The 27,813-nt window shown below is 39.9% G+C and overlaps 1 protein-coding gene across 1 annotated transcript in view; it reads right to left on the bottom strand.

The window, feature by feature from the left end:
* Positions 1–271: 271 nt before the first annotated feature.
* Positions 272–27,813, bottom strand: part of XKR4 (XK related 4) — a 246,871-nt gene continuing 219,329 nt past the window's right edge. Inside the window, exon 3 of the mRNA XM_074577045.1 lies at positions 272–18,435. Coding sequence (XP_074433146.1) covers positions 17,489–18,435 — 947 coding nt within the window. The 3' untranslated portion in view covers positions 272–17,488. The remainder of the gene's footprint in view (positions 18,436–27,813) is intronic.

The following is a 27,813-nucleotide window of genomic DNA, read 5'->3' as shown; positions in this document are numbered from 1 at the left end:
AAAATTGTCCAAGTCCCAGGTTGGACTCCCAGCCTGGGAGGCATTTGCGTCACTCCTGCACTCAGGGATGGGGGCTCCTGTGATAATACTGCCTAGAATCACAGAATAATTAACGGTGGAAAGGATCTCTGGAGATCATCTGTCCCAAACCGTTGTGCAAGCTGGGTCAACTTTTGTCTTGTTTGGTAATAATTTCAGAAACTCAACAGTTAGCATCCTTTTGCCGATCCACCAGGATAAAAGAGTTTTAAAAAGACTCTAGAGTCATGGTAAAATGACCACAGTGTACTTTATTTAATGATTTTGGTACCTTGTGTTGCAATAAAATAAAAAAAATCTACAAAATCCAAATATATAAAATTTTCAAGTTTTCCTTTTCAGTTTTACAAGAAAAATCAAGTTGTAACCAAGGAAATTTGTTAGTATGAAGCACTACTTTCAACTTCATTTCATCACAAATTGCAACTTACTTAACAGACCAAAAGAACTATGGTACTGCAGTACATCAAATACTTCACACACTGTGTTCTTTACTATAGCACATGTAACCTCTGCCGCGGGAGGCAGCGGTCTCTAGCCAATAAAGACACTCTTCACAATCTGAACTCTAAAGGAATGTTTGTATACATGGATTCAGAATATATATATTTACAGGAAGATTTTTTTTTTAATAGCTATTTTGATTCTTCATTTCAAATAAAATACCAAATACATTTTTACAATGTTTACAAGTCAAAGCACAAGTTCTGCAATGATTATCATTCACCTCAAGTCACTGTGCTTGTACTGAGGGGGGTATCTACACTGTTCCATAAACACAAATGTGATCTTCCATCACTTTATTTCCGCAACGGTGACTAGGGAGTATAAGCACAGTAACAATTATTTTAGCACAATCAGTGTATAATGCAACAGTTTACAACAGAGAACTGAGAAACTATTGGTCCGTTCTGTTCAATTTGCTGTTTATCTGCCAACTGTTACGTTAGTCTTTGTCACATAAATTGTGTACAAGAGAAGAGTTAAATAACACAACTTGAATAGGAAAGAGCACACATTTTTTAAGGCAAATTAATAAGCAGCTTATGGTTTTTTTTGTTAAACTATACCCCAACAGAACCTAAAAAAAAAAAATGTATGTTCTGCAACTGTCAATAATTATGTCTTGTTAAATTGATCTCCTCTAGAAATTGATCAACATGGCTTTGAACCTGGTTATTCAAAATGGAAATAACTCCTCCCCCCAAATCCCCAAATATAGAAAGTGCATGACTTTATATGTGCCAAAAACAAAACAAAAGGCAGCTGAGGTAGTTAGATGTAAAATGTATTTACGAAAAGTAACTGAAAAACCAAACCCAGAACATATATAGTAAAAATCCACTCATTTGGAATTTATTTCATATCATGCAACAACTGAAAGCAGGAAACTTCATGATTTCTGAAAAAAAAAATTAGTAATAATAATATAGGAATGAACACAGAATATACTATTGGAATTTTAATTTCAAGTATTTGTATGTGCATTTTTTTTACAGGCTTTTTATAGTATTAGGAAGTCATTTACTTTTTCTCAGGCATCACACGAGATCTGGTCTACCACTGGGACTGCAGCTCCTGGAAGGCAGAAATACACTGCGAGGGCCTGAAGATGCACCACCACATGTCCCTGGAGGCACCACCATCTCAGCTTGGGTCAACTTCTACACACCCATCTTCCACCCGGGCCACTTGAGAATCACAGGGCCAGGGGTCCTGTTCCTACGTCTCTCGGGACTGATGGGACAGATGTCCTAGGAGCCTGCCTAGGATGTAGCCACACACCTGGACCTATGTGGGACGTGGCCACATGGTGGGGATCCCCCAGGTGATGTTCCTGCAGAGCCTGTGTTACACACCCAGCCCAGGCAGAGGCCCTGCGCACCATGCACTCCCCAAAGAGAGGATCAGCCTCCATCTTGGACCACAGAGTCCCCTTGGGCCTTCCTGCCTGCACCCAGCACCATTGCATTTCAACCCTCACGGCTGGCGAGAGGGATGGTGGTCCCCCTCCTGCAGACACGACAGTCTCCAAGAAAGTGTTGGCTTGAGCCCACTCAGGATGAGCAGGGACTTGGGCTTGCATCACGGTCCCAGAGCTCCAGCTAACAGCCCCTGGCACAGAGGCAGCCCCGGCTTTCCCTTCCATTCCTGTCTAGGAAGAGGAGCGGGCGGCTTTTCTCTACCGAAATGTGCAACTCCAGTGTGCAGGTGCAAGAAGAGACTTCAGGCTCTGGGAATGAATTTCACAAAAAAAAAGCCTGCTTCTAGGAGACACGCAAATTTGGAGATGTGTTTCTGCCTTCAGTAGCAACTACCTAATACATGCCATTACTGAACGCTCAATGTGCTGCTGGCTCTTCTGAGTCCTGCTGTCAGATCCCCCTGCTGGTGGTCACAACTTGGGTACATGCAATTCGGTATCATCAATTCTGCGCCAGGCACCTCACTTGAAGAAACCACAGCAGGGAGCAACACAAACTCAAATGGTTTTGGTGTTTTGTTTTTTTTTTTTTATTGGCCTGTGAAAACGTAAGGTTTCTACTTCTGAAGTGTGTGCATATGGTTTACATAAAACCTATGAAAGTGAAAAAATTATTTGTGCCTTCTTTCATTTTTGTTTTCTATTAAACAAGGAAAACCTGAAACTCCTATTTTATTTTTTTTTGTCTTAATTTTACCTTTCTATGCTCCCTGTATTTTGATTATTATTTTCAAAAGTGACATGTGGTTTTGACCAGCTTTATCTCTGGCAGCCCAAAACGTGGAGTCACTGATGTTCACAGTGTGCTGAACCTATATACAATGTTGGCAGAGCCACTGGTAATTGCCAATTACATTTGCACATCCTGCACATCGTTTTTAATTTTCCCTGCACTTGCCACAGAACTAAGTGGAAAATTAGAAAATGGAGCGTGAGATTTCTTGGCATGGTACGGTACTGCAGCTTTCCCCAAAATGTTTGTCAGGAGTTCCTGCTAAGTTGTTCGGATTTTTTGGGGGGCGGGAGGGAGTGGGCCTGTAAGAATGTCAGGTTCTAAGAGAAGTCAAGGCTTTATAGTTTTATGTAAATCTAAACAGAAAAAGATATTCTGATTTTAAAGGGGAGAAAAGTATTTTTTCAGGCCTAATTTCATAAAACACAAAGATGCTAAAAGGCACATCTTTGAAATGGATGTAAATATCTTTTATCTTCATGTGAAGCAACAGCAAAGGCAATCTTTTGTTCTTTTCCTATGCATATCAGTTTGCAAAGGACAGAAAACCGCAAACCGCATCTTTGAGTTGCACCAGCTGATGAACTTTGTGTTCTTCTCACTGACCTCTACAGACTAGGCATGATGTTTCAGTGTTTTGGCACGGTGGTATTTGACATACGTAGGCACCCTCTTCACTGCGTCATAACTTCTGTTCGCCACCTTTCCTTTTCACAGAGGCATGCTACAAATAACGTCCCCAAGTCTCAGGGCTCTCACAGGCAGCCTCTGCCCTAAGAAGAAGCAGTCCCTCTCCCCATCACCAGTTCAGCTGTGTCAGTGGTAGCCACTGGAGAAACTGGAAGAAAAGAGGATCGACCTGCACCTGCCTGATCCTACCCTTGCGCCATCGATTGAGGTGCCTCTGTCCCCTCTCTGTGTGACCCAGCACTAAAGACTGAGATGAGACTTGTCAGGATCCAAATCCTAGATCCATTTTCTGGGGTTTCAGTGGTAAAAGCATGACAGGCAAGTATCATGGAGGGCTGGGGTGGCAGGCTGGTGGGGAGAGCAGGGGGGCTCTTGCTTGAGCTTAGGATAAAATTTCACCTCCCCAACTTGTCCACTTTTTCCTCTGCTGCCCTAAAGCCCCGTGACTTAGGCTGTACAGAGAGATGGGGATTTTTCTTGAAATCAAAATGTATAGCTTAAAGGATATTTTTTTTTCCACAGAAAATATTAAAATATAATTGATATATTAATAAGCCATCTGAAAATTTAAACAGCTATTTTATTTTTTTTCCTGGAATCCAGCCAGGTATTGTGGCCTCATCCAGTGACTAGAAGAATTGGAAGAACTAGAAATGCTTCAGTATTCTTTCCAGTGGACTGTTCCTTAATACAAAGCCTGATATTCCTTCCTCAGACGTTTTCATTGACTTAGCCTAATCAGTGTTGGGTGCACAATGACTAACAGTTTCACTTGATAGTAAAGTTAAAGTGAGCTGTAAAATAATTATTGGAGATGCCTTAAAAATGAATTTCACTTGGAGAGGCATTGTGAAATTTAAAAGCAAAATGCCCGAATGCTTACTCCTGGGGCTTATTGGACTCCATTAAAGTAAAAAGGAAGTTATCCATTTGCTATGGTGGACCTTCAGGGAAGCCTTTATGATTATAAACTGCCTGTAATCAAAGCAAATCCCGGTATAATAAATGCTCCTGTCCAGAGTGATGGTGTAAATATGAGTTATTAACGTGTTCACTAGGCAAAATTTCTCTATCAATCCTTTAAAAGTGTCTTTTGTTTTTTTTTTTGTTTGCTTTTTATTCTTTTTTTTGCTTAGCTGTAGATTATTCAAGAAGGTTTTGTAAGCACAACTGCTATCAAGTTTGTCCTTTAGGATCATTTGCCTCACATGAAATTGCTTTGGAAGGCTCACCTGTATTACTAATAACCTAGAAACACCTTTGCACACATTTCCCCAAAACAACTCAAATTCACCAGGCAGTCTGAAAACAAACTTTGATTCTGTGTCTTAAGATATGAAGGGTGGAAGCATGCACAAATTAATTAGCCTAATCTGAGTATACATTTTGCTGTAATGACTAGAGAATATGCTCTTTTTAATTACTATTGCATTTATTAATATTTTTTGTAGGAAACTGTTTGGAATGTCCAATGCGAATTAACTGACATGCTCCTTGCACATCACAAATTTCAAGAGAACAAGGTACAGTGTACAATGTAGAGTGAGGAAGAACAATTAAAGTTAAGTTTTATTTTTTTTTCTTTGCCCCCCCCCCCTTTTTTTTTTTTAAATACAAGAAGATTACAGGGAGCTGCACGAAGTTTTAAAGCATAGCTGTACTCCGGAAAATTACTATAAAACCAGCATGGTAAGGAACTGTGTTTATTGCATCCCAGTGGTACCATTTCCAATGCACTTGGCTTACAGTAAGAAGATGACTCTCCCATTTGCTAATGCCATGGGTCAAATCCAGAAGTCAAACTGAGTTTTGCATGGCTCTGCAGCGTAAGAAGTAACAACTGTTGTGTTAGCATTCGATTAAAGAGGCAAGTAAGCAAGCATGGGAAGAAGAACAGAGCCAGCTTCCGCTGTTGAGACAGCCTTATACATGGAATGGCACCTGCAGGAAAATACAGTGATGCTCATTTGTTAGAATAAACATTAGCTTGTTAATAATACACAACTCAAAGAATAGACAGGAAAACATCCATCCCCTCAAGATGAACAAATTACGAAGGGGACAGCTTCTGCCCTTGAGAATCAATGGGAACTGACTTAAAGGAACTGCAGTCCTGTTAAAGAAGAACTGCAGTGGGACAGCAGATCTTTGTTTGCTAATCCAACGCGATCCTCAGTTAGTGGCTGTTCTGTGAGTCAGAAATGACCTCAGAAACAAAAGATATTTACTTCTAGGTTGCTATGGGCATATACCAAGGCTTTGGAATGACGAAATAAAATCAGTTGAGCTGCAAAATATGACAGCTATCTTTGAAAATGTTCCTGCTTCGCACTTGATAAAATTGCTTCAGTATTTACATCTTTAACTTGCTTTTCCTTCTCTAACCATAGAGGTTATCTCAATAGTCAGGTGTTATGCAAAGGAATTTTTGAGTTTTTTACTATGACATGAGAAAAGAAAGTCTGTTAAATAACCTGAGCATTTTCTTCTCTGATCAGTGGGGGTTGCATTTGAGACTCAGAAGCACAGGAGGAAAATGGAAGCAAGGAAAAAATATCAGAACAGTAGTTAGTAAATTTTGCGAACTTGTTTGAGTAGATCTTTGAAGAAAACAGACCTGTTATGACGTGCTACGCTTACAGATCATGCATGAGGCTATGGATGCCTCCATAATGATTTCTGCTGAAATCAGGGTGATACTGCTCCTGCTTCTAAACAAGCAAAAATTGATAATTTAAAAGATGGTTGAAAGTCCTTCAGCAGTGATTTCCATGATGAGCTGGGTGACAGAATACCTGAGCATGAACAAATACTATGACGACACACCTACTCTAAGGATTCACAGCTGTTCCCTTATTATAATAAGGCTTTTACCACACCTTCTATTGATCTTCCCTATTTTTTTCCTGCTGTACACCTTTAAAAATGTACCCACTCCCCACCCCCGCCCCGTGTATATGCTCCTCAGCTGTGCAGGAACAAGTTGCTGTGAGGACTATCAGCCCTAAAGGAACGTGGACTTGCAAATCCACTATTTGCTTACCGATGTACTGCATGAGAAGCTGAGAGCATGAGAAAATGCACAAGCACTTGAACAACACCAAGCCTATAATATTCCATACACAGAAAAGCCCATTTTCTGAGCCTATTTTAAACCTTTGTGGAAGCCATCTGAGATTTATCCTCTGTAAAGAAAATAATTTAAAAAAAAGGTTTTTGACCTATAATCTATTATAAAGATCTATGCTTTCTAAATTTAACAATCACTGGCATAACAGCCATACAAAATCCTTGTCTCCCAGGCCTTAGTTTGAGACACCTTTATATCTTATTGCTAATAAACAACTCCTGTCAATAGCAATGAAATTATATCTAAAAAGTATCTTTCACTGTCTCCCTGCATGTTCCAGTGAGTTTGTATTGTATCTAGAACTTTCTCAGTCAACATCTTTCGAGAGGAGAGAGTAATTGCACCATAAATAGTTATTTTGGCATTAAGGTTTGTTGGTCAGGGTTTTTTTTGCTGTTAAAAGACTCTGCTCCTCCCTTTATCCACTGAAACAGCAGGGGCAGTTTTTCCACAGTGTTTCACTAAAATCTCTTAATCCTGACCAGAGGAATCACTTCTTTGCTTTCGTGTCTTTTTGATCTCTGGCCTCCCTGCTAAGGTTACCAGTGGAGATGCTTCCACGATAAAAAGTATGTACAGATCACTCATTGACGTACATACACGTGCATCCCGTGCAGATGGACTGCGGGGGGGGGGGGGGGCGGGGGGGAGCTGTGGCAGCACCCTGATTGAAAACTCCGTACCAGGAAGGGATACAGACAAGCCATGAGCTCTTGCCGAGTCCCCTGTTGCTGTAACTGTGTTCCTCTAAGTACCAGAGTTACGTTAAATATTAAACCACCCATGCGTTCCGACTGATTTTTATAAACTGCAAGTGTACTAACCTACATCCTTCCCGCTTATGAAAGGACTTAAAATGCCTTGCCATTCTTTATTCAGAGATCAGGTTCCGTATAGGCAACATTGGATTGTTTTTCCCTTCTGCGTCATGTCAAAGTATCTAAAATCCACCTGTATGTTAAAAGCAACAAATAAAATATTTTCTCCGCTCATTCACCCAGTTCTTAGTGCTGTCGCTAAATGCGGTGTGGTTTTTGTTACAGTCATTTCTCCAGGATAAGCTGTTCCACAACCAGCACAGTCATCTCAGAAATGAAATTGTACTGCTGCTGGGTAGAATGACTTTTTGGTTGATATGGAAATAGATGACCAGAAAGAAATTTGGCCAGTTCCCCATCGATGGCAACTAGAGCTGTCTCAATCCCAGCAATCCTCTTTTAAATACAGCTCCTTGCATGCATAAAACAAATCAAATGGATGAATGATTCATAAGATGAATGACGAAAGCTTAGCTAGGATGATTTTACTAATGTTGCATTTCTTCTAGATGTCTCTTTCCAGGGTGGGCACCAGGCTGAACACAGCTAACAACGGCTTTCTTTCCCCCCCCTCAACTGATTAATGTTTGCTCACGGGAGCTTGATTACTGTATTACAAGTCACAAATTTGCAAGATTAAAAATGTCTGTTGAATTAATTAGCTGCAAATCAACCTAAGCAAAGCTTGACAAGTTCCAAGCTGTTCCAATAAAATAAAAAAGGAGGAATCAATAGCAGCCACAAATACATGACAATATGCTGGCACTTTGCGACTATAAATAGTGGCAGCTGCCTTCTCTGCTGACAAAGGAAGATTTTTCATTGTCCACACAGTGCTGTCTAAAGGCTAAATCCTGCCCAGATCGGTGCGGCAGTCCCACTGATGGCTGAAGTGCTCTCAGTGAAATATCTCCCGTGGGCCAGCCTGATAACCCAGGGGGAGCTGGAGACGAGCTGCCTACTTTGTCTTCCCTTTCAGCAAGAACAAACCTCCACGGTGCCAGCGCCGCGACCGATCACAGCATGTGTGGACGCTGGCTGACAAGAAGGCTCTGTGTGTCCTAAAATGGGAACACAGGGAATGATGTTGGGAGTCATTGGTAACTACATTTGAACTTTCCCTCTGTAGCTACTGCTGTTGTCTGACCCAGTCACTGCGACAATTTTAGATCTATCTGTCCATAACTCAGACCCTGTTGGAAAGCGACTATATTTTTCAAACACTGTCCTTAATGTGGAATGGTGACACAGGTCAGGAACTCAAGACGTATACTTGAGCTTCAATGCAGGAAGTGTCTTCACTGGCTAGTAAACTTTTCCTCAACTTCGTAAGATTTAGTATTCATTTTTATCAACTATTGTCTAAGAAGCGATCTGGGATACACAGACAATAATGCAGAACACACATTAAAAAAAGCATCAGTAATTAAAATTTCAGAAATAGCTACTGTGTATTCATGGTACATTTAAATTCACTGGGGCGTTGTTTTCAAATACATGCATTTGAAATTTATCTTCAGTACGTAATCCAGGAACTAACAAATCTTTCCTTCTGACAGCACGTATCAGGCAACGGCATATGTGTTGGATAACAAACACTCTTTAGTGTTCTTCAGTCAAAATTCAAGTAAACCATCCTAATTATTGCAGGTTATTTCCTTCATAAACTACTGACATTGATAACTGATACTCAGTGAAACAAATGCAATCAACATTAAATGAAGCAAAGGTTTAATTGATCCCTTTGCATTTGCCCATATGTTTTCCCCCTTGATTAACTAAATGCAATAAATCCTTATTTATTTTGTACAATTTTTTTCCCCCCACCCTGTTCTTTTACCAAAATATTTAAGATGATGACATATAGCATTAGACGTATTTCCTCCACAACTTTTCATTAAAGTACTGGCATAATACATTGCAAATCTGTCTCCAATAATGACTGGAATGTGTTTTCCAATAATGTTCTTTTCTTTTTGCAGTTATCAGTTGATTACACTTGACGACAATGCTCCTGATGCTTTTTTTTTAGGCTTAGAATTTAAATGAACTATAAGATTAAATCCTAATAGAATCTCAGGACTCATTTTCATGTGTATACACACACACAGCACACACACACATATACGTGTATATATCTATAGTAATGCATTTGATACTGTAAATTTGCTCCCAAGTATGAGACATGAGCCTATTATTTTTATTATGAGCAAAACAAACACTTTCACAAAGAGTACTCTTTATAGCATGCTCTGAACTGTGGGCACTGAACTTCTTGCATTTGCCATAACCTGGGCAATTTGCACACAACTCCGATTCAAACGTACCATCCAGAGGAACCACGTCTACTCCACACGCTTCACTAGGCAGCATGCAGCCGGTTTGCCCTTTGCTCAGCTCAAACTGATCTCTGCTCGGCAAAAGAACTGGGATCGCAAAGGGCGCACACCACAGGCTCAGGAAAAGCTCCATGGTGTAGCTCTGGTGCACGCACAAAGTCTGCCTGAGCTCCAACGAGAAACCAGGTGAACGTGGCCAGAGGCGCAAACAGTGCATTAATAGACCTGATTCAAGGCAGCGCGTAGAGATTCAGGCTTTGTCACAGTGCTAACCATGATCATACAGCTTTTGGTCAGGCTGGAAGGTGAGCAGAGTGATTTTGCATCTGCCCCGATTCTTTTCCAGGCTGGACGCAGGCGATGGCACTGGACGTGCACAACAACTTCGGAGTCCTCAGCACTAAGGGGACGGGATGCATCAAAATACTAGAAGTATGTCTACATTGCACAGGATAACCTTTCAGTTTTCCACAAAGAGGAAGGACAGCCTCAAAATAAGAGGGAGGGAGCGTGCCCTTCTCCTCAGTAGCGTGCAGCCCTATAGCCTTCCCCTGAGAGATAGTAGCTAGAGATATGAATCATTGCTAGCTGAAGAGATAACTGAGCCTGGCTCTCCCCATGGTTTCCGCTTACCACACAACTACTGCTGGAAAAGCAGTCATGGGTATTTCTGTGCAAAGCTCCGTCTGATAGCACCTCAGAGGACCCGAGTCCTTCAGGTAAGACGGGCAAAAGAATGCCTTCTTGGGGGATCTTGGCAGACTTAGGTGGGAGATAGGAGCTGAGCTACTCTGTGCTGCCAACACCGAGGTGTTTCTGACCAACTCCTGGAGCCAAATTGTAGGTGCTTGAACCTTTAGCATAAAAAGTTGAGGAGCTCCTGGTTAGTGCAGATTGGAGGATCACAGTATTAGCCCTGAGGCCCCTGATGTGCCTGTGCTGACCTCTGCGTGTGTGCTGCATCCTGCCAGGTATCTGGTCACCGTGTGTTGTGGTTTTTGTCCAGCCCATGCACGTGGTTTTCCTCTCTGTGGGCTCTTTGGTGGATGAGGTGGGGGAGACAGTGCCAGACTATACCCACGTCTTGCGCCAAGCGGGCTCGTAACACAGCCTACATCTTTCTTGCCTTAGCACTACGTCATGTCTGTGAAGGCTCTTCTAGACGTTCAACTGGCAGCAATTTTACCATGAGGAAATCACTTGTTGGTGAACTTCTGTTCTGCAGTACCTTTTACATGCAAGGTGGCTGAGCGGACAAACCTGTTTTACACTAGAAATGCTCTTGTGAGGTTTAGTTCAATGCAAAAAAAACGCCACCCGAGCCCGATGCTTTGTTAAAAGGATGTGGCCTTTCCTACATCAGAACAGATTCCTTTTTTGGAAAAGCTGCTAGCACGCCTAGGGCTACAGCATGCCCAGAAGTAAGATCCGGAAGCAATTGCTTCCAAAGATATCTGAACTAAGAGTCTGAAATCTACAGACACAGAAAATGTTCGTATCCATAGCAGTCATGTCTTTGTTTCTCTGAATGTAGCATTTAATTACATTGACAAATCCATTACGTTTTTAAGTTTATCCCAGCCATTCCCAGAGATGGAGAGTTTTCGTTACATTTTAAAATGTCTTGGCCTTGCATGTAGAGGTTTAAATTTGATCTTTCTATTAGTTGGCCACTTATCTCACAATTTCTTGTAAATCTGTCAATGAATACAGCATCTCTAACTCTGTTGCAATTACACACAAGCTTCTCTCTTACCTCTCTAGCTCATGCAAATCACCCCATAAATGTGCTGAAGAGACCTTTTTCCCCTGCATCTTGCGTACCTATCTCTTTGCTCCAGAATTCAGAGCAGACACATGGCTTACTAACAGGTGTATAAGATCCTCTGCATAAGAATTAGGTGCTAAGCATTCAGAACAAAACCTAAGCACAGGAGCCGAGCTTACGTGTTTAGAAAAAGTTCCTTTTAATGAATGCACTGGTCAGCGATTGGCTTTTGTAAGGATCACTGGAAACGACTGGTTTCATAGACATATTTCAAAGTCTCCTTAAAAGTATCACCAAATGGCAACTCGGTCAAAATGGGTATATTCTTAAATGTTTGAAATAAAAGGAAAGAAGAAGAAATGCTTTGATTCATGCTGAGAGAGCACTAAGTTTAGAATACGTATTTCTGGCTGAGCCAAGTGACATTCAGGGGTTTTGCTATGAAGCAGATCTCCAGCTGACTTCAGTTAGGAACTAGGAAGTGAAGACTTTCACTATCGTGGTCTGAATTCATGCAGTTATTCACCCAAGGCCAGGAGCCTGATCTTCTCATATTCATACCAGTGTAACTGTGAAGAAATCCCACCAAACACCTGCAGTGAGGTCACTATGGTCACACAAATGGTCCCAGGGGACCCCTCACATGTTAAAGAAAGCTTTGCAAGGGATCTGTAGATCAGTGACTCTATTCCCCTAACCTTGCGTGAGCAAGGCTTTACGAGGTCAACCCCATCTCTCCTGTAATGAAATCTGATCATACCAGATGTGAGAAATCATCTCGGAAGCAGATCACTCAGCAATTTGCAGCCAAATGAAAATGATGACGGAATTTGTTTCAAAAAAATCACTACATGTGAATTGCAGTACTCTCTTGCAGGTTTTTTTAATTCCCAGATTTTAAAGAATCGGTTCTCATTTTGTACTTTATCGGTTTTATCAGAATAAAGAGGAATGGATTCAATGCCATAATGAAAAGACATAGTTCTATAAACAATCAAGGGAGGATTTCATAACATAATGTCTCTGGTATATAAATGGCTGTTTGCCACTTACTCCATTTGGCTTTCTGCTGAGAGCATGGGCTTCATGCGAGCTAGTCTAATTGCTACAATTAGCAAAATTAAATGGCTTATTGTGTATTTAGACAATTCTTCCCACATTCTGCATTGTTATACTACAGAATTAGTAATTACAGTGTTGGGCTTGTAAATTCATGGACACGTGTTGTGATTATTTCCATCACGCACCCCTTGTAGGGACTCAACCTAAATATGCTTGTGTAGATGGATGCACAAATGCAATTTACTCCACTTCCCACCAGGCACAGGAGCAAGAGAGGCAGCAGTAGGACCCCAGCAATCTGCTAGAGTCTTTTCCTTGGCATTGTGCAGGCAGTGCAGGGGAGGGCAGAGTAAATCACCGCATCTCAGTCACTCCAGATTGCACGACTTCAGGGAGGGAACGGAGAAAGGGCAGTGGCTTTGGGAGCTGAATCACTGGCAGAGCCGACTAAAACTCAGTACAGCGCCACTTTTAAGGCTTCTAAGGAGTTGTACGATCGAATCACAAACACTTCAAAACTGTTTAATTTGGGTTCTAAAAAACCCAACAGGCTAGCTGTGAATATTTGCTGGCCAGTAAAAAGTAAATGAATACATTGTGTGATGGGGAGTCTCTTTGCAAATAAAGCAGCACTTGTACTTCTACTATGACTGATGAATTGCTATTTGGGGACATATCGATATATTGGCCAGACTATTGTACATTTTAAACAAATTTGGGTTTAACAGCTATTCACCACAAATTAAAAATGGCAGCTCCAATAAAATTTTAATTTAACTCCTCTGCTTAAAAGTTTACAAAATCAGGCAACTGAGGTCTAGCATTTAATTTTGGAAGGAAAATTTTCTCCAATGTTATAGAAATTTACTAATAGAAAATTTGTTGATTTGCCAGTGAAAATATTGTTTGTATAACATCAAGCCCATACAATCCAAGCAAAGAAACATTTTTCTAGCACATGAAGCATATTTAAACTGATGTAAACAAAAGTGGGAATGAGTTTTTTCATCATGAAATCTGCAGAAAAAAAGTATTGCACATATTTTCAAAGAATTCAATTTTCTAAAAAAAGATTATCCTATTACAGAACAAATAACTTCTCTTTTAAAATAAGACAAAAGGTTTATCTTACATTTTCTTATATGTTTTCTGAATGAACATGGGTATGCATTACCTCTCCTTGAATTAGAGTAGTAAATACTACTTAAATTGTCTTTTCTGTAACATACAAATCCGTAACTCTCAAAAACTTTAGGACCAAGTCTTTAACCAGAGAAGTTACCATTAAATCAGCCAGCAAATCTGTTTGTTTCACTAGAACAATGCTTACATAATTCTTACTTCTAACAGAGATGTGATTGTTTTTCTTTACCAGAATATAATTATGAACTTTTTTATTTTCCTGTATTCTAGAATGAAATTTAAACGACCTGATTTTTTCATTATTTCAAAAGCAAAAGTCAATTTTTTTTACAATTATTTTTTTTTTGCTATTGCTGTCTTAACTGAACTTTATTGATTTTAAAACTGTCTGTGGTAAAAAGAATAGTGCATATTGATTATTAACTGTCCATAAGGCCATCATGGGATTTCAACGTGGACTGTATTTAATCTTGACAACTTCTATAAAAAATTCTTGCAGCTTTTAATGTGACTGTTCACAGCAATGCAAATTAAGAAACCGTCCATGTAGTCATTTGAGTGTTAAGACTTCAATGGCCATCCTGTTCTCAGCGCAAGTATCACTGACGTTACGAACGTAACAAAGCAAGATTTTGGAGAGCAAATTTTGACTCGATATAAAATGAGTTCTCCCCTTTCCTCAAACAGTCGGATTGAATTCTGAAGACAAGCCGTGTATACGCACTGCCATGTACGGCGCTGTGCACTCAGACCCCGCAGTAGTTTGCTTAAGATAAATTTACAAACATTATCCAAAAAAATAAAAATGCTGGGAGAGTAAAGAAAGTAAATGCTAGATATTAAAACCCACATGGACAAATAACGCCTCTATGGCCTTCCTTCCAAAACCAAACAAGAGCAAATCAAAGAAACTCACCCCAAACCTTCTTCAGAAACCTTGCAATACAAGAACTGGTCCAGACCGAAAACCTTTAAATTCTGTACCAAGCAACATTTCTTCACTTCTGTAAGGCCTGACCAAAAGGCTCCCAGCTCCGAGGAACAGCAAGGCAGGATGAGAGGGACATCACAAGAAGACAAACCTCACTGGTAGCTGCAATGCTGCCCCTCTCCCCAGGAGGTGCTGGAGGGAGGTGGGAGCTCGGGAGCACCGCCCACTTTGCCTAACTCATGCTAAAATTTCCGAGTTGTTAAAGAAGCAGCAAACACATCAAACTGTTTCCAAAAGAAACCCTCAAGTCTTGGATTATAAAGCCTCCCATTTGCCTTGTTTGTAAAGAAAAACAGCAATTTCCTTGTGCGAGCTAGCGTTTGATTCTGGAGGGAAGGCTCTTCTGAATTTGACGGGAAAAAGGACTTGCTCCCAAAATCTTTTTTAAGTAGTTCTTGCAGTGGTATATTTTCTGACAAAATATGAGTGCTTTTCTCTGAAAAATCAGCTATATCTCCATGGAGGCAAGGGCAATCACTTTGTAAAAAGCTTCAGGTTTGGACTATCAAAGTATTATTTTATTTAAAAAATTATTATAGAGGCAGCTGGCCACTGCTTAATTTGAAAATACCTAAGAAACCCGTGAAGCATGGGTGTTTTCTGCTCTGTGTAAAGTTCCCTCTGCCTTGCAGATTCCTGCACTTTCACAGATGTTTTGTTTTGAGGAACTCGCCCCAGCAAAGAACAACAGGTATCGAACATTTCACTAATAAAAAAAGTCAACATTAAAAATGGCTAATTGAACGCATACAAATAAACATAGGCTGTGTAACCTCGGCCATTTCATAGTACAAATATTAATTATAGGAAAGACTGAAATTTACCCAGCAGCATATACAGCAGTGACTGCAGTGGATATACCTGACAGTGAAGGTTACAATACCAATCATCAGGTCTTCTCCATCCTGACAATGCCATTTACAACAGTAACTCTTCAGTTCTGCTTCGCTCTCCTAAAATGGATGGAAATAGTTATAGCAAATTGTTTCTTATGGAATCGCTTGGTGTCTTTACAAGCCACTTACATTTGAAGCAGGATCCACGGTTTATAGAGTATTCTAAAAGTACCCATGTAGGCTTTCATATGGCATTACACTGCAAAACAAATCCATAATGTGTGAAAACCAGGTTTATATCAACCTGCAGAAGCCAGTTGATAAAATTCATGGACCAATTCTTAAAATCTAAGCTATAAAGAGAATGAAATGTATTAAAAGATTTGAGGTTTATAAAAAGTAACCTTTTTATACCATATTTTTACTTTACAAAAATACTGAAATTATTCATGAGTTTTTCACTCTGCACCAGCTTTAAAAAAAATACTATCAAATTTTGACTTGCACCTTTAATGCATTTGAAAGCACCATCAGGGGATACTTTTAACATAAAGGAGGATACCATTGACTAGATTTAGGGAGGTATTTAAAACCCAAAAGCTTGCAGCAAAAGCACTCTACTACAAGAGATTCAACATAATTTTTAGACGTATCTGGACACAAGTCTTGGACAGGCAGAAGAGGGTCTTCCACATAACTTGCTTATATTATACTTCGGTGAATATACTTACTAAGAGGTGGCTGAAAGCCTTTACAAGACATCACTTTCACCTTGCGTGGGAAAAATCAGAGCTGTCTCTACATGTTGAGAACTTGATCGGTCTTTCCTGCTTCTAGTTCTGGTAGGGCTCGTGCCGCTCGTTATCTGTCCTTCAGGCAATGTCAACCTTGCAGTTATACAATGTTTGGCACTAGAAGGGTATGGCATGTCACAGTCTCTTGTCACCCCTGCATACATTCACACACTGAATCGCGCATTCTCAGTCCTGAAACAGAGAAGTTTCAGCGTGTTCATCTCCTCGTAGTTTCTTCCGAAATATCTGAATGGTGTCCTCCAAAAAGTTTAGAATACGAAAACTATACTTCCCTGTTCTTTTACATATATATATATTTTTTGCAAATTGAACACTGAATCATGATTATCATTTAATTTACATCACTACGTGCGAGAGCTCCATATTGCTCCTGAAAACCAGAAGTGAGCTGCATAGGATTTCTGTTGAAAGTAACATAAAGAACTTAAATTCCATTTTAAAAGACTTTGAAATTCCACAGAAAACAAACAGTTCTTATTAATGCTTATGACCTAATTAATCAGAATTTAGTTTATTTTCCATTGACAGCCTTACAAACATGATGATGTATCTTTTTAATCAAGAAATATTTTGCAAACCTATTCTAACATGAATGGTTGATTTATGGGAGTGTTGAAGACTACTATGCTCCTATTTTTTCTCCAGAAAACAGTTTTCATAACAGCAACACTGTGTGCTACAGTTTTGTTATTTTTGAAAAAGATTTGCTTGTTGGTTTGTTTTTGCCATTGATTATGCAAATATCAATCATTCATTTCTAAAATAAAATGCACTACTGGCTAAAGTTGAAAGCTCTGGTCAGAGCCTTCCTATGGGTTTGACTGTAAGTACCGTGCAGTCAGAGTTTCATAGCAGCAAGGAGTTGTGGGCGAGTTTCCCCAGCTGAAGTAACTGATCTGTATGTGTGGGTTGGGGCTTGGGGGTTTTTTTGAGGCTTTCAGGTGCTGCTGCTGTATCAGTGTCCTGCAGACAGACTGCACACAGTGGATCAAATGATAATCATGATGATAGCCAGACTAAGAACACTACAGCTTGCTGCTCTACTTGCAGTACGCAGTTTAGTTATTCCTACAGCCCTACTGTCAACCCTTAATTTGGACTGTAACATTGGAGCTTCTTCGAGCTCTGTTTTTGTTTCATTTATAATGTGGTTTCATATTCCAAGCGCTCCTGGATAAGGGCATCATCTTTATACTGTAGCCGTGGAGGAGCAGGGGAACATTCAAATGCTAAGATTGCCTTCCTCAGGCTCCTGTCCAACACATGTCTCTCCCACGCTGGATACCTGTTCCTGAACAGATCGATTTTTATGACAGATTCCTCAATCCTTGGTGGCCGGGATGAAGGTGTGGACGGTGCAGTGGGCCTCACCTGAAACACAGGCACACACCCATCCCTCTCCGCGAATTTTTGATCCCGCTCGCTCGTGACACTCCGGTTGTTGGAGATGGACCGTAGAGTGTTTGTGGCCACTTCTGGGGGTAGGGTGAAGGCAGTGGCAGGGTCCTCACAAGCACAGCTTGGCGACTGCCCGAACCTTGGTCCATTGGGGTGAAAGAAGGCATAGTACATTAGCATAAAAACAATGCCTGTTAAAAAGCTGCTGAACACTACACACAGTGCTGGTATGGCAAATGCATCAGAGATTGGTGGGGCCTTGTACAGATACCAGAGAGCACTCAAGGCGGTGTTTTCTAAAAGGATCACAAAATAGTAAATGAAAAGCCTACAGCGTGTCCTTCCTTCCTTGACATTGAACCAGCTGAAGATATAGATTATCCCAACGACCATGTCGAAAACTATCTCCTCCCATTTAGTGATGCAAAACTCTGTCTCGCAGTGGACGATCCAGAAGGTCATGATGCACCAGTGCAGCACGATGAAAATCCCGAAGTACAGCTGGAAAACCGAGGCAAACAGAGCAAAAGTAATGACCCTTGCTGCAATTGTGAAGAAATGCCAGCAAAACTGGATTATAACAGCCATATAACTGATGGGTTTCTTGTCATCACGGGAGTCACGGAGGGCCTTTTGGTAGGAAGCCAAAGCCCAAGCCAGGGATACGAGAGATGCTGCAGCAGTAAGACCTAGGAGGAAACAGGAGATGCAGACAAGGCATAATTAGTATAGCAGCACTTGGTTGAAACCGGTGAGATCCTTGCTGCTTTAAATGCGTTCTCCACCACTGACATAATAAAATCTCTTCCTTCTCCTTTAGCTCAGCCAGCACTGAGAAATGGACCTCCACTGCCGAGATTTCATTGGCCTTACAACTTTGGATACACACAAACAAGAGTGGCTATCAAACGACATTCTGAAATGCTTCTCTAGCAATTTCATGTCTGAAACAAATTAATTAATTCACAACTTTGAGCAAGTCGGGAATAGGTGTCTCTGTCAGCTGGGTGATTTAACAGGATCTACTGTGGTTATTGTTTTAAAGAAAGAATATGAATTTTATGATTTTGATAAGCCATTAAAGAAGCCTAATATAAAGCAACCAAGTCTTTCTAATTAAGATGTCAGCATCACATAAACTAATCTTCATTTTTAAAATAATGTAACTCTTGTTAGATCAAAATTTAAACTAACTGCCTTACTCTTGCTGAGGGAAAAAATGTCGAACATTTTGATATTGCCACCACTTTTAAACAGAATTTTAATAAGTAGAAAATATAAAAAATTTATCTTCTTTCAGTTTGAACTTAAATCAATTTTAGAAATGTTGTAATTTTCTACTGAATTAAAATTCTGAGTATAGATGCTCCTAAAGTAGGGAGTTATGACTTAATGTTCATATAGCCATTCTATCTCCCATATAACATAGAATTGCCTATTTATAAGGCCATGAACTATAAAGTCTCTGGAAAACCTGTCAAATATTTTTCACAAAAAGAATTCAATGTAAAATTATTTCTCATCCGATTTTCACACATTATTTTTGTGGTAATAATTCCTATTCACTTTGAAGCACAAAAACTGTAAAACATTTTTTTTTAAAAATACCTTTCTGTGCTTATTTTGAATGTGTATTACCCTTTTTTCCTCAACTGAGTTTGATTGTTGTCGGTAGATAAACTTAAAAACAAAGTTGCTTTGCAACTGAATCTAATTTTTAAACTAATCTGTTACTTCCATACACTACCAGAAAAATACCTTAAATTCCCATTTAAGAAGTTATATAGTTCAGCATAATTATTCAAATGCTTAACACTTACACAGCATTCTGTTAGAAATGAATGATAATTCTTCTTTACTAGAAGATTAATTTTTGTTTACTTACGACTCATATCAAGCTGCTTTGGATGGAAATGGGGATTCAATTGAAATGCAAAACCCCAGCCTTTCAAGTGTATTTATTATTTAAATAACATTGCAATAAACATGTTGTGTACAGAGGAAAAACGTATCAAACATTTTATACTTAAAACTGCTTTATTACGAAAGCAAATTTTATATACAGTTAATGAATGAATTCATAAGTCTCAGCATCCCAGGCTGAGAATTTATTCATAGACCATTTAAAGATAATGATGCTTCAGCTCACTCCATTTCTAAGCAGTTCCCTAACTTTGAACTAGTTATTGAAGTAAATCAAACTGAAATGAAGAAAACATTTATTTTGTCTGCTGTTAAAACCTGTTTAATCATTTCAACAAGCTTTGGTTCTGGATGCATAGACAATATTTTTCTTCCCATTAAATAGCTTTCTTTAGGAATTTACCATCAAGAGTATATTACTTAAATACAATAAATTTTATGCAAATACAGAGTGGTAAATTTAAGCCTAAATAGATGTTGCTATTCACTTTTGAAAAAAAAAAAAAGTTTATTTTAAAAGAGAAAAATGTAGGTTATGGAAATAATGCCTGATTCTGAAGGCAAAAATTCTATTTAAGCAGTCCACCTGGCTTGACACACTAAGATTTTGCTCGGTAAGTAGTACAGAGGGATTCATTGCTTTCAGGAGGGATTGTGTTTGCCAACGTTCCTCCCTCAGTCACCTGCAGGGTGCTAATTATGTTGTGAGCTCCCATGAATCCGTGAATTTAAAAAACCTTTGTTTTAAAAATAAAAACAATAATGAACAATCAGCAGAAAACCAGAACAAACTTAGGATTCCAGGGAGAGTTTTTAATAAAACTTCATCATTTTTCTTCCCACGCAGATGCCTGGATGCCAAAACACCAATGCTACTTCTGGAATCCTCCTTCACGGAGAGAATAAACTATCAGCAATGAAGACAGGAAGGAGATGTGGTGTAAATTGTTATTTTCATTTCTGACATGTATATTCGCTTTTCACGCTGGGCTGCCTTTCAGTGACCATTATCTCAGGAGACAACACTAACAGCTGAAAACGTAAGTTCTCGTTTTCCTGTAGGAATGTTTTAAGTATTGAAAAACCACAGTTCATTTCCCTTATGAAATGCAAAGTTTGGAAAGGTAGATGAATAGGATAAAGGATAAGAGTATCTTTCAATACAAATGAGACACTCTGAACAAGAGCTCAAAAATAGCATTATCAGCACAGGAAAGAATAATGTGAGAGAGAAATCCATATATTTTCTTTGCAAATCTAACTTTAATGACCTCACATGCTCCCCCAGAGGCTTGTAGAGATATCATCAGTTTTGCATTAGGAGGTGTAAAATCATTCAATAATGCACACAGAATGTTCCAAATAAAATGTTAAAATTCATAGGAATTTCCAATATTCTAACCCTAATTAATTCATAGTCATTGTCTGGGACAGAAAGAAGCAAGTACAATAGAAAGGTAATTCTGTTATTTAAATAGTGATTAATAGGGAAACATCCTTTGCTTTTACAGAACAAACTCAGGGATACTGGCATACAGGAGAGAAAAGGAGACAACGGAATGTACCAAACAAAAGAGCTGCCAGATAAAGTATTATGTATCCACTCTTGTGCTATTGGCAATGGTGTTAGGGATATAGAATTAAGATAAGGCTAAATGCTTCATAGGCACCATCCATTCTTCTTCATTGATGAGACCAAGCACTAAGGAATTATTAAAAGTATAATTAATAATGAGAACGATAATGTAAAAGTTATGTAAATGGCAGTTTGCTAACAAATGTCACTATATAAATAATTCACTGGGAATGGTGAGAGATAAAGTGAATTATTGTAGCACTGAATGGATAATTCATTAATTAAAACATATTGATGCATTTGCTGAGTATGTGCTCATATAAACCTCTTTATCCCTATTTCGTGGAATCATAGAGTCATAGAATTGTTAAAGTTGGAAGGGACCTTAAAGATCATCTAGTTCCAACCCCCCTGCCATGGGCAGGGACATCTCCCACTAGACCAGGTTGCTCAAAGCCCCATCCAGCCTGTTGAACACATCCAGGAATGGGGCATCCACAACTTCCCTGGGCAACCTGTTCCAGTGCCTCACCACCCTCACAGTAAAGAATTTCTTCCTAATATCTAATCTATATCTACCTTTTTTCAGTTTAAAACCGTTATCCCTCATTCCTATCACTACACTCCCCATCTTTCCTGTAGGCCCCCTTTAGGTACTGGAGGCTGCTATAAGGTCTCCCCAGAGTCTTCTCTTCTCCAGGCTGAAAAACTCTAACTCTCTCAGCCTATCTTCAAAGGAGAGGTGCTCCAGCCCTCTGATCGTCTTCGTGACCCTCCTCTGGACTTGGGCTCCAACAGGTCTTTATTGTGTTGGGGCCCCAGAGCTGGACACAGTACTCCAGGTGGGGTCTCACAAGAGCAGAGTAGAGGGGGAGAATCACCTCCCTCAACCTGCTGGCCATGCTTCTTTTGATGCAGCCCAGTTGGTTTTCTGGCCTGCAAGCGCACGTTGCCAGGTCATGTTGAGATTCTCATCAACCAACACCCCCAAGTCCTTCTCCTCAGGGCTGCTCTCAATCCATTCTCCACCCAGCCTGTGTTTGTGCTTGGGATTGCCCTGACCTGGGTGCAGGACCTTGCACTTGGCCTTGTTGAACTTCATGGGGTTTGCATGGGCTCACCTCTCAAGCATGTCAAGGTCTCTCTGGATGGCATCCCTTCCCTCCAGTGTGCCAACAGTTTGTTGTTGTCTACAGTTTGGTGTTGTCTACAAACTTGCTGAGAGTGCACTCAATCCCACTGTCTATGTCGCTGACAAAGAAGTTAAACAGTGCTGGTCCCAATACTGACTACTGAGGAACACTATTCGTCACTGCTCACCACTTGACATTGAGCCGTTGACTGCAACTCTTTGAGTGCAACCATACAGCCAATTCCTTATCCACCGACTGATCCATCTGTCAAATCCATGTCTCTCTAAATTTAGGGACAAGGATGTTATGCGGGACAGTGTCAAATGCTTTGCACAAGTCCAGGTAGACGATGCCTCTATCTGGTAGAACTGAGGGATAAGCTCTTCCCTTATCCACCAACACTGTAACCCCATCGTAAAAGGCCACCAAATTTTTCAGACACGATTTACCTTTAGTGAATCCATGCTGGCCGTCACCATTCACCTCCTTATTTCCACATGCCTTAGCATAGTTTCCAGGAGGATCTGCTCCATGGTCTAGCCAGGCTCGGAGGTGAGACTGACTGGCCTTTAGTTCCCCAGATCTTCCTTTTTTCCCTTTTTAAAAATAGTGGTTATGTTTCCTCTTTTCCAGTCAGTGGGACCTTCACTGCACTGCCATACCTTCTCAAATATGATAGATGGTGTCTTAGCAAATTCATCTGCCAGTTCCCTCAGGACCCACAGACACATCTCATCAGGTCCCGTGGATTTGTGCATCTTCAGGTTGCTTAGATGGTCTCAAACCCGATCTCCTACAGTGGGCAGTTCTTCATTCTCCTAGTCCCTGCCTTTGCCTTTTGTGACTTAGTGTGGTTAGAGCACTTACAGGTGAAGACTGAGGCAAAAAATTCATTGAGTACCTCCGCCTTCAAAAGAAGAAATAAAATAAATTTCTATTACTATCAAAACAAAACTTTAAAGGCACTAACATGGCACCAGGAAAAAAGGATGTCCTATAGACCTAATGGAAAACAAATAATTTGTAACAATGCAGGTGGTTTAACTTCAGCAGTTGAAAAAGATTATTTGCCATTCAGAAATGAACAGAGAAGACTGGACTGTGATCTGTGGAGCCACCGTTCATGAAGGACAAGAATCAACTTTCCTGCTTGCTCAGCTGCAGCCTCCACACTCTCTTTGGGTGCTGCAGCAGCCTTCCGGTGTATTTGAGAGTCTCATATATCAGGGTCTTGTATTTAGGGTCTTGATCTTGGAAATAAGGATTAACTAGCCATTCTCAGTGAATACGTACTCAAGAAACTATGTGCTCATCCGTTAGACTCTTAAAAGTCCAGGAAAGCATGAATTCTGTAAAACGGCCTTGGGAAACATGAAAGCATGTTCCTGTTTCTTCCTTTTCTAAAGCTGAACATTCAAATTTTTTCCACAGTATATGATTTGGTCTCCAAAGTTCTGTCCTGAAGAGGAAAGAAATACAGGCTTGGCCCCAGAAAAAGACCACTTCACATACTGCATCAGGTGAATGATGCTCTTTGCTTCTAAAATGGACACCTGAAAAACTCTGAATAGCAATTAGTTGGGACTGTACCTACCCACTTCCAGCCTTTGTAGCTTAGCCCCTGTACAACAGTCTCAATAGTGAGACCAGTCAATAATGCATTGTATTAGGACAACATTCTGTCAGGAACTAATTAAAATCTGTTTTGAGTGAAAAAGACAACTCAGCCTCTTTTATTCTGTTAACTGTTTGCATTACTTAATTATATTATTTGTAAAAAGGAATCACAACTTTGTAATTACAGATGAGTTTCCGATGTCCTTAAGATAGCGCACTTCCTGTCGGAAAACAAAGAACAGAATTGCCTTGATTGAACTACAATTTTAACTCCTTTCTCTGGGAATGATTCATTTCTCCATATATGTGAGATGTTCTTGCCTTTTATAGAGTGTGGCATATCTGTACTGGTACTTTAAATATAATACATAATACACTGTAATGAGCTACAGCTCATTAAAGACAAGAATGTCTTTAAAAAACCACAACATGACTTTCACAAATGAAAGCAAACATATATGAGGGAAAAGAAAATGTATACAGAGATGGATACACTCACAAATGTAATATTATTTCAGGGAAGCAAGCTCAAATAGCTACGGGAGAGCCAATGATGTTCTCCTCAACATTATTTGCGAGAAATCTGACTGAAATGTTTTGTTCGTGAGTAATCCAAATAGAATTGCTCACAACAGATAAGGGTTTTCCATATTACATCTCTGCTTGGCAATTCACAACTTAATTATATCCTGCTGACACTTCTGCCTTTGCATTATGGTTCTTGCAATTTATTTAACTCTGAGGAAAACAATTCAATGTCTAAGCAGCATATAGGATTTATTAGCTTGTATTTTTCTCCCACTCCCACAATATAATCTTTAGACTAGGGTGTAACTGAAAAAAATGTGGGTCTCATTCTCAAGCTAATTTTATCTTACTCCTGATTTGTACTTGAGAGAGTAAAGACATATTCAGGTCCATAATCTCCTTCTTTTCTAATTACATCAGTCCATAAATCCTATATAGAATAAGCACAGAACACCTCAGGTCAGCTGGAAACCCTACAAATGAATGAACTGATCAGAGAATGTGCTTCTTGATATTCAACCTTATTTCAGAAATCAAATTCCTGCCAAGGCTTCTGTCTCCGCTTCATCCTCCTTTTTAGACTTGTACTCATCTCACCATTTCCAGGAATAAATTAATGTAAAAGCAGGAATACCAAACACAGCAGGACATCTGAGCATGACATCATTGCCTGGGATCTGGGACTATCAAACATTTTTTCAGGAAGCCTATTTTTATGAGTTTTGTAGCCAGTTGGAGAAGTGACAGAAAAGCAACCAAGCTTCCAGGTGCTTCTCTGAACCAAAGCCAAAGCTCTCTAACATTTCTAGTCCCCCTTAAGACCTTAATCCTATAGGAAACAGTATATCATGACTGCATCCCTTCAGCTTCAGAAAATGGCTTGCTATATTTACTTGGCTTTTGCCATGCTGCTCTGCAAGTATAGCCACCAGCTTGACGTTCACGTGGAGACTTTGCAGGCAGCTTGACAATAGGCTATGGGGTTCTACACTATTTTTTTTTATTCCCATACACTAGTAGGGTGATTTACAACACAGTATAAATACTGTGCTTCCATATGTGGTCTCTGCACAGGACATTTTGCATGCTTCAGGAGCAGCTTTTGATCATATCAGAGACTGTGTGTCCAGGTTCTCAGTATGTGTTTCATGCTCATGGGTCTCATTCCCTGACCAATACTGTGAGATGAAACCTAAAGATGAAGCTGACTTTTTTATGCTTTCCTACTATCTAAAGGGATAATAATATAAACTCTTGCTCTTTCCTGGGTTATTTTCTTCCTTGATGCCTGCAGATGTAGCCTCCTGGGGTAAGCTGTAGCACTGTACTGTAATATCCATACTGGAATTGGTCCTTACAGCCTTAAGTGTCTGTCATTAAGTTTCATAATTAGGAACATTTCATGTACAAGGATCCTTGCTGGCACATTTCATTTTTCAGAAGAGGGACGCACCACTAACTTAATGTCTACAGGCAGGTTCAACCCCCTAAAACGTGCTGTATGCTGATCTTAACCTATATTTTTCTATACTCCAAGGTTTGTGACCTTGTTGTCCAGGGTCATTCTCCATAAGCATGTTGCAAACATAATCCTATTACGTTCCCACATCAGCAAGTTTTTCTTACGTTAGCTGTCCTAAATCATAGTCAAAGGCTTTCAGTGCAAGTGAAACAAGCTGCTTGAGGTCAGAAGGAGAGACTTTTTTCTTCTTTCTTAGATGCCACTAGATCTGATTATGCCCAGATAGAAAAGGCACCTTACTGAAATATTCCACTTCTGGAGTTTCCCGTAGACTGTTTGCCACTCACAAACATGGGAGTGACAGCGTCTGAGCATGAGTCCCTAGTAGTTCATATTTCCAGTGTTTGCCACAGGCTGCATTCACAACTGGGGATATTCAAGGCAATGTAGATAGTTTCATCACCTCATGTGCCAACGTTTGGCTTAACTTTCTCTCACTGTGTACTGGGGTTGGGTAATGCAGCATAAGGGATGACAGGAAATATAAGTCAGATTTTGTTGAAATATAAGTCAGATTTACACCTACAATTACTTCTAAGTGTTACGTAAGGCTTAGAGAACATGCTACCATATAAAGGAATATTTTTTCCCGTGATTTCTTTCATCCGCTTTCTGTAGATACTTCTGGTGAGATAACTTCCAGCTGTTTCTTTAATTTGGCTCTCCGCAACAACTTACCTTTGCCCTGCAAGTCTAGAAACATGATATATATTAAATGTTACTTTCAATCTTACTCATTTTACCTACTCCTAATTTTTTTCCCAGGGGTGGTTTGGACTTTGTCCAAAGTCCACTGACAAAAGGTTGACTGTTGTATTGGCTTATTGAACCTTTAGCAGATTCTTATGGTCTGTACCAGACACTTGCCTAATGATTTACCTCTTGCTGCACTCAAGATTATATCCACCTTAGCAAACCTAACAGTTAGACTTACTTCAGCTGAGCTGCAATCCTGGTCATAGCTTTAAGCAGATATACAACTGAATGATGGTCATAATTTTATTTCAAGCTAAAATCAAGAATAGGCTTCCTTTGCCTCTCCCCCAAATACAAACCAAGACTTTTATGCAAATTTTGTTGTTAGTCTCGCAGGAATTCTTTTGGAAACTGAATAAAATATATTACAGATAAAGAAGTCAATTTAGCATGCAAGGGCCACAAGAACTGTGAAATCTGGACCTCTTCTGTCTTTCAAGATACCACAGTCAGTAATTCAGGCCTCCCTTTCTTCACAGACAGCTAATGATGAAAGGGTTTGGGGGCACAACAATGAAAAGCTCTACTAGCTTCTCATCAATCTGTAGAAGTAGTTGACTCTTTAAGATACTTGAACTGAAGTCACACTGCCAGAATATGCTAGCTAATGCCAGTTACTAGCTGAATGAGCATCATGGGTGATCTCTTGTCCTCGCTCACAAGTACATTTTCCTAATATTTGTTAGTTTCTTGTTCTAATAAAGATGTGTTATATTTATAACTTACAATTCAGGAGTCCTTATTAGCCACTAATCAAGCCTAGTCCTTCACAGGCAGTGACAACCGTCAGGTACTCATCTACGTCATGTAGTCTGTATGCCGCTGGGCTTGGCAAGACAGCAAGAGATCATTTCGCCTGTTAGGAAGCTAAACTTAGACTTATGTACTTTCACAGCTAGATGCCTTGTCTGTTAGGTAATTTGGTATCTTTATATTCCAGTGAAGTATGTGCAGCATAAACATACCCACTGACTCCAGGCTCATTTCCATGATTTATACACTTCTTCTTAGG

Source organism: Larus michahellis, chromosome 2 (assembly GCF_964199755.1).
Source record: "Larus michahellis chromosome 2, bLarMic1.1, whole genome shotgun sequence".
NCBI classification, from domain to species: Eukaryota; Metazoa; Chordata; class Aves; order Charadriiformes; family Laridae; genus Larus; species Larus michahellis.
The sequence above is the reverse complement of the archived record's forward strand: the minus strand, read 5'-3'. Positions and strand labels throughout refer to the sequence as shown.